The sequence below is a fragment of the Pseudochaenichthys georgianus genome, chromosome 6 (genome assembly GCF_902827115.2).
Source record: "Pseudochaenichthys georgianus chromosome 6, fPseGeo1.2, whole genome shotgun sequence".
In the NCBI taxonomy this organism is placed as follows: Eukaryota; Metazoa; Chordata; class Actinopteri; order Perciformes; family Channichthyidae; genus Pseudochaenichthys; species Pseudochaenichthys georgianus.
This window is the reverse complement of record NC_047508.1, coordinates 23,862,571-23,869,841: the sequence shown is the minus strand read 5'-3', so window position 1 is coordinate 23,869,841 and position 7,271 is coordinate 23,862,571. Positions and strand designations below refer to the sequence as shown.

The 7,271-nt window shown below is 41.4% G+C and overlaps 1 protein-coding gene across 1 annotated transcript; it reads right to left on the bottom strand.

Moving 5' to 3' along the window:
- Nucleotides 1-582: 582 nt before the first annotated feature.
- LOC117448194 (zona pellucida sperm-binding protein 4-like) lies at nt 583-3,095 on the bottom strand. The gene is made up of 8 exons (XM_034085369.2): nt 2,464-3,095; nt 2,156-2,340; nt 1,983-2,080; nt 1,739-1,899; nt 1,472-1,664; nt 972-1,119; nt 818-893; nt 583-737 (listed from the first exon to the last, which is right to left on the bottom strand). The coding sequence occupies exons 1-8, from the start codon at nt 3,041-3,043 to the stop codon at nt 646-648; spliced, it is 1,533 nt and encodes a 510-aa protein (XP_033941260.1). The 5' UTR covers nt 3,044-3,095; the 3' UTR covers nt 583-645.
- Nucleotides 3,096-7,271: the final 4,176 nt, after the last annotated feature.

Below are 7,271 nucleotides of genomic sequence, written 5' to 3'. Positions count from 1 at the left end.
ATATTAGTCACTTTCTTATGAAATGTCAGGTTTTAGGCCTTGGTTTAAACATTCAATCCTGAAAATGTTTTCTTTAATCCTGACATGACTAGAGTAGATAGTAAGTAAGCAAGTAAATCTGTATAGGAAAATGAGTTAAGGGATAGGAAAAAAGGTTATGGTATAATTACAGAGCCTGTCAATTTCTAAATTGAGGAAATCAATGTTAGTCTGTTAACCAAAGTGCAGCCATCTAATAATATGTACTATCTATTGTTAAATATCAGAGGAAAATAACAGAATGAGAGGGGTAAATCCGGAATAAAAATAAAGAAGGAAAGAGATTGTAGAGCAGTGAGAAGGAAAAAAGCTTGGTGTGTCAAATAATTATATTGCCAGTATTTGTCGTTGTTGTGAAAAAGAAATCGCCCCTTGGATTTTTTAACAGCCCCCTCAGTCATTTTATCCTGGAGCCGGGCCTGATTAAAGCTAATATTTATTTATACAACTGTGACTACAATCTTTAGAAATCCAATTAATTATCCCTTCGACACTCTATACTCTTGATTTATCAGTCATCACACCACTAAAAACTAAACAGTGTTTTGGTTTCAAATCTTTTAATACATGTTTTCAGGCTGATTCTCGAGCTTGAAACAGTGTTGTTTACTGCTGAGGGGCGCCCATGACCACTGGTCCAACAGAAACCACGACCTTTGACTGAGCCTTGCTCTTGTCCGCAGCCGGAACGTCTCTCCCTACACACAGACATAAAAACAATGTCAGAATACAATACATATTTTACATGAGTTCTGCAGGTTATACATTCATCTCTTACTTTTTCTGAAGCATGATGGTTCACAGGAGCGACCCGCTCCACTAGTGCACACGGCTGTGCTGCAGTGAATGAACACCTGAACAAGAAATATAGTGTTGGCAGAGCAATACAAAAATAAATAGTTGCAGCAGTAAACACTAGATTTAACAATTACCTGTTCACTCAGGGGTTCCATTGAATTAGGGTTGACAAAGGTAAACATTTTGAGAATGAAACGCCTGAAGTGACTTGGACACTCTAGACCAGATGACGGCCCGACCGGAACCAGTTCGGACAGGTAGCGATCATCCCTGTATGGACACCTGGAGGAAAGAAAAATGATATCAAGAAGCAACAGTGAAATGAAATACAATAAAGACACCAGTCATTTGAGCCTGGTGATATAAGCTATCAACATTTTGTTGCAGGATGGAAAATCCAAATATATTTTTGAAGTTGTTGAGAAACATATAGTGTGTTGTTGACCAGAGAGCACCGACACATTTATTTTTCAACTCTAAAATGTCCAATATTAAGAAATGTCTTTCAATGTTGCCTTCAAAATTCTATTAGTATTGATCGGACTATGGTATTCATAAGATTATATTCAGTTTTCTCAATGAGTAAACAGACGAACAGCAAGGTGAACAAGGTGTAAATTGGTGTTTTAGTTACCCGTCTATCAGAATGTCCCACTGAGGCAGACTGTGAGGGTTAGGGCTTGTAGTTGTCCAACAGCGACCAAGAGTCAGGACGAGGTTGGGATCCGTTTTTTCCAGGAGTTGAACCTCCACATACACAGGGTCCCTCAGTACTTTGGTCACAGGATAGTCTGTGTTCGTGTAAAATGATGTATAGGCCACATCCACTGTGAGAGCAGAGACAGGTTAGTATGACAGCCAGTAACATAAAATGATCTACAAACAGGCTGCACACACTTACCTTCATTACAACCCTTTGTAATACATTCGCCATTAGCCAACCTCAGGTGTACACTGATGGGTCCCTGGGCAGCGACTGGTAGGGGAAGGTTTACAATATCTAATACTTCTATAACCAAAGTCTCAACAGAAGTACCGATGTACCTGCACTGGAAAAGCAAGCTAAAAGAGAAAACTGGCATTACTTTGCTTGGTCAGATCTTTTATTTTGACACTAAAAACGTATTGAAATAAGTACCACCTACTCATAGTGGCTGTCCCTGGTAATGGCTCCACGATTCCCAACCCCCACTTCAAATGAGGAAGACATCCTATTCTCATAGATTATAACACCAGTCTCTTCCTATTAAAAGTAAATAGGATAACAGTGTTTGAAAACTATCTGTATTAGCTGAAAAGTAGAGAAAATCAGGCTTACCATAACAACAGAGCCACAGGTAGAAACAGGAAAGTTGTAGATGGCAAAATCTGAATTAGAATCAACATGTGTACAGCCTAGCCCTTGTCCCAACAGTGAGATTGACTCGAGGTCAATGTTGGGCAGAGTGGCATCTTTGGCCACAACCACGATGAACTGGGCATCCTTGGTGCACTGGACAGTCACTGGTGGCACAAAAACAGGTATGGATCAAAGTTGTTTGTAAAAACAAAAAACAGAAAGATTAAACACTTTTTTTTTTTATCAACTATTTATGTCCAAGCATGACAGCCGTTTAGAATCCTCACCTGCCTTTCCATAGTAACACTGGTGTCCATCAAAGCAGCAGTTTATAATTTCACACCCAGCGGCAGAGATATCAGAACTTCCACATGGGATTCTCACGTGTTCTGCAACGACACAACTCTGTGCTGCAGGCTGCTTTGCCACAATTGGTTTGTAAACTGAAGGTGTCTTTGGCACCTGCGTTTTCTGATCATTTTCTAAAGATTGTTTAGGAAACGCTGACCGTGGACCTGGTTGAACCTGCAGCATTTGATCAAACTGATGGCTCCATGGTGGTGATGACTGTTTAGGGAGCCATTGTGGATGTTGATGTGGATGTGGAAGGATCCGTGGTGGATGTGGATTTGTAGGGATCCATTGTGGATATGGATGTGGAGAATGTTGATGATGAGAATGTTGACGATGAGAACTTCGACGGTGAGAACTTTGATGTCGAGAATGTTGACGATGTCGAGGACGTGAGGTCCGTGGAGAAGGTTCTTGCCAGCGTGAGTTCTGAGCTTTTTCTTGATCTTGGGCTCTAACTGAGCATCCTAGCAATGCTAGTGCCACTAAACAGGTGAAACTCCAGTACGTCGCCATGATTTCACAGCAATTTGACCTGGATGGTCCCCAAGAGTACTAAGCCTTGCTGCCACATTTATATGTGACTAGGTCTGATGTTTGAAAACCACTCCTCTTGAGGCAAAATAACCTCCAATCATAGCTTCCTTTCTTTTCAAAAGCCAATCAAAAGCTTTAGGGGTGTATCATGTAATGTTTATTTTTTATTATTCGGATGGATGATTTGATAATGCTCTTGGAAAAGTAACAATATCATTTGCGTGGGTGTTTTAAGGGGATAAAACATGTGTCCTTTCAAGTCAGGCCAGTTGACAGTTTGACATTTAAGTATCTATTGACAAGTCCAACATTTGGGTCACAAAAACCTTTTTAAAGGTCGTTGTGGCCTCAAGCTTTATTTGTCATTAAATGTTTATTTTGCAAGGGCACAATGGAGAACATATTGATTTTCTTTGGATCTGTAGCAAAGTTTGCCATAATATGCAGTCAACCCAATCTAGGTATGTGGTTATGAGCATATTTACATATATATGTATTTTAGGGATGCACGATAACTATCGGTCCGATATTAGGAATTATGACGTCATCCCGATAAACCCCCGATAATATACAATATATTTTTTGGGTACAAAAAAAGAAAAAAATACTGCGGTGTGGGTGGATTGGGATGAGGGGCGCTTGTTTTTCACTCGGCTCCTCCCGTTTTGCCAGTAGTGTGGTATAGTGGTTTAGGAAGAGGGGAGTTCTTCACAAATCCAGCGCTCCCTAATACTTCGAACCTGATCAGTCACCTGAAACATCGCCACGATGGTGTGTTAAAAGGGAGCTGCCTGGACGCTGCAATCATGTTGCACACTATCCGTGCTGAGTGTGCTGACTTTTCGTACAATGTCCCACTGTCTGGCTTCCTGCATAAAGTCAAGTGCTCGGCGCAGTTGTGGCGAAATGTCGCTCCTCTGTTTTCATTTAAACAGCTCCTTATATCCGTTAGCGAACAACAACAACAATGCACGTAAGGTCTCTCTCTCGCTCGCTCGGGCCACACATACAGTACACACACCCTCCTGGTCCTCCAGATGGCCAGTCGGTGCCTGCCGGTGAGCGTGGAAGTGTGGTCTGCCACAAGCGGGCGGCAGGAGCGGGGCTGTCAGCATCAGCTTGTAGATGGTATTTTAAAATCGATGCGCTCTGAAACTCGGGGCGGCCAAGGAAAAAAAATACACATGCGTTAATCGCGTTTAAATAATTAGTGGCGTAATTTTTTTTTGTTATCGGTATCGGTCTCTTGAAGCAGGAAGTTATCGGTATCGGTTTCAAAAAACCAATATCGTGCATCCCTAATATTTTGTTTGCTAAGCAGAGAGCTGTTAATCCTGATGTATGATATCTGAACGCCTCCCTGTTTGAGACTGATTTATGGAATTATAATTGTGTCAGTGTGTAATATGAAAAATAGGTTTTAGGCATAATGTGTAACCAAATTATTATGCTTAAATGATTTATAGTGCACAACATGTTTTATTTTGTTGCTCAATACCTTTGCAATTATCCCAAAAAGTGCAAAAAGAAACCCCCCTCACTTGACTCATTGTTAAGGCGTCCCACAGGTAGGTTAGAGACATTTTGAGAATTGGATAACCCCATCAACTAATGCGCAAGTTCAACCAGGAAGACCGTCTTTTCTCATTAATTTACTATGTCTATGTTACTACTCTCTCTCCTCCTCAATAAGTGATCGGGGGCGTCACTCCCCAGCTTAACCAATCACTTTGCTCTATTCTCACAAGCCTATCATAGCGCTCCGCTAAACCTTTTGAATCTGCTCTCCCCCCTCTGACAGCTGTCATTTCAGGTGACTCAACACAACCCTCCTCCACCCCTTTTCACCTCCTGTCCCTCTGAATTTAGGGTCAAGCTAAGCCACTCCTCTTCTGACCGACCCAACTATGCATTCACCACCACCAGTATCTAGACCCCGGGGGGGGTTTCATCGGATCGGTTCTCCCTTCCTGAATGATACTCCTGCACAACGGGGCCTAATCGCCAAAACTCCATTACATTCATTTGTGTATTCCTGGCAATAAATATGTATTCTTACCTCAAAACCGTCTCTCCTGATTGAAATGGAGTTGGGGAGATGTGCTCCTTGTCTTTGAAAGTAACACTCGGATGCTGGCATGCTGCTGTAGGTAAATTGGTTAGAAAAGGTGAAAATACTTTTTATCCATTTGTTACACATTTGCTCTTGTTTAAAAAAGAAAAGGCAAGGACAGGGACACCACTTGTTTCTATTCATCTTGGTAAATAACGCCAGCTCTCTTTCTGAAAATATTGCACCGGCTAGTTGGCCAACATACTATTCAGCCACGAGGCCTTATAATCTTCTGAAAAAAAACTGAAATATAACACCCTTTTCATTTTTTAAGTCATTGCACAAATCTCCATTAAAAAGTCACCTTATAAAGCCAGTTAAGTGTGATATTAATAATAATAATAATAATAATTTCAATTTATATATTAACTTGCTGACTACTAATCAACCACCATAACCTGGCCGTGGCAGTAGTATCAAGGATTCCCTTTCAATCACATTAGTATGCATTAAAAGTGACACGACCCCAATTATGCAAATGAGCTAAGACCCGCCTCTCATTGTTCGAGATCCTTTGATGTGAGTGGGTACAATTATGTTAATGAGCTAAGTCCCGCCTCCCTTTGTTCGAGATCCTTTGATGTGAGGGGTGAGGTGTTATAACAGGTAGGTGTGAAAAGTATAATCCTTTGATGTGTTGATTAAGGCAGTCTCTTTGCAGTTATGTTGTCTGGGCCCCTGCCCCCTCACACCCCTTTGTAGTCTAATCCTTTGATGGGAGGGGTTGAGGTGTTATAACAGGTGGGTGTGATATAAGCCTCTGATGTTAATCTAGGTGTTGATTAAGGCAGTCTCTTTGAAGTTATGCGTGAGACTGTCTGGCCCCTGTCCCCTCAGAGTTGTCTAATCTAATTAGCCTTTGATGTTTGCCCTTTGATGTGAGGGTTGAGGTGTTATAACAGGCAGGTGTGATTTCACACCGGTGTGTTATAAGCCTCTGATGTTAATCTAGGTGTCTCTTTGAAGTTATGCGTAAGACTGTCTAGCCCCCGCCCCCGCCCCCTCCCAGCCCAGGACTCTTCCCCTTTTCACCACCCCTTCCTGTCACACGATATGAGGCCAGTAGATAGTGGGGGGGTGGAATTAGGTGAAAAAAGAAATACGCTCAAACTAAACAAAAAGCCAGTCATTTCCACTCACCAAGTCACCTTTCAAAAAAGAAAAATGGCCAAGAGACGCCTCGATATGGGTTTAATCAGCGAGACACCTGTGACAATTTACCGCCATCCGTCCGGAGCGCCAGTCAAGAAACGAATGCAGCATCTGTGTCGGGTTCAGACGCCTCCAGCCGAAGATCTGTGCACAAACTTATCTCGTGCCCTCTTTTGGTCATGTGCGCGCGTTCATGTGTGTTGGAGGAGGGGCTCTGTGAGGAAGTGGCAGATTTGTTTTCCGGTTGTGTACTTTCAAATACGTAAAGAGGGAAATAATAAAATATCCTATTGCCCCCATGATCTTTGTCTTTTTTATAATTACTTCACACAACTAGAAGGAAGCCCAATATGAAGTTATATGAGGTTGTATGGGGGTAATATTAGAATTTGCTGTATGCAACAAAAACAGAGAAGTTTAAAAAAAACAAAACGTTTCTCTGATGTATTCACTCCAGAGCGGCTCCAGTGGGGCTGATCATAACAAAAGAAAGGCTGTAAACACTTAAAATACTTAATCAACAGTCTGAAGGTAAATTAAATTAGTCATTTACAAAACATATAAGGCTTTTCTGTCTACTGAAGATCAATGCAGGGGCAGAGTTTCACTCTGTGGGGGGCAAAAGATGCATCGTTAATCACCTGGACAAAGGACTCTTTAAAGCAGAGACATGGTGACCCACATACCTGGATATCAGCAGGAGACTCTTTAAAGTAAATACATTATAGGGTTAAAATAAGATATATATGTGGTGGAATTAGTTTAAAACAGTCACCTTACGCTTTTAGTAGTTTTTAAAAATGATTAGTGTTAATTAAGGGCTATTGTTATTTTGGTTTATAAGGAGATAGGAGTTCAACTTTAAACATTGCACAGGATCATTCTAAGAAGAGTGAGAGGGCTAATGAGCCAGCACCATACCTCCTCTATGCATTTTCTTGA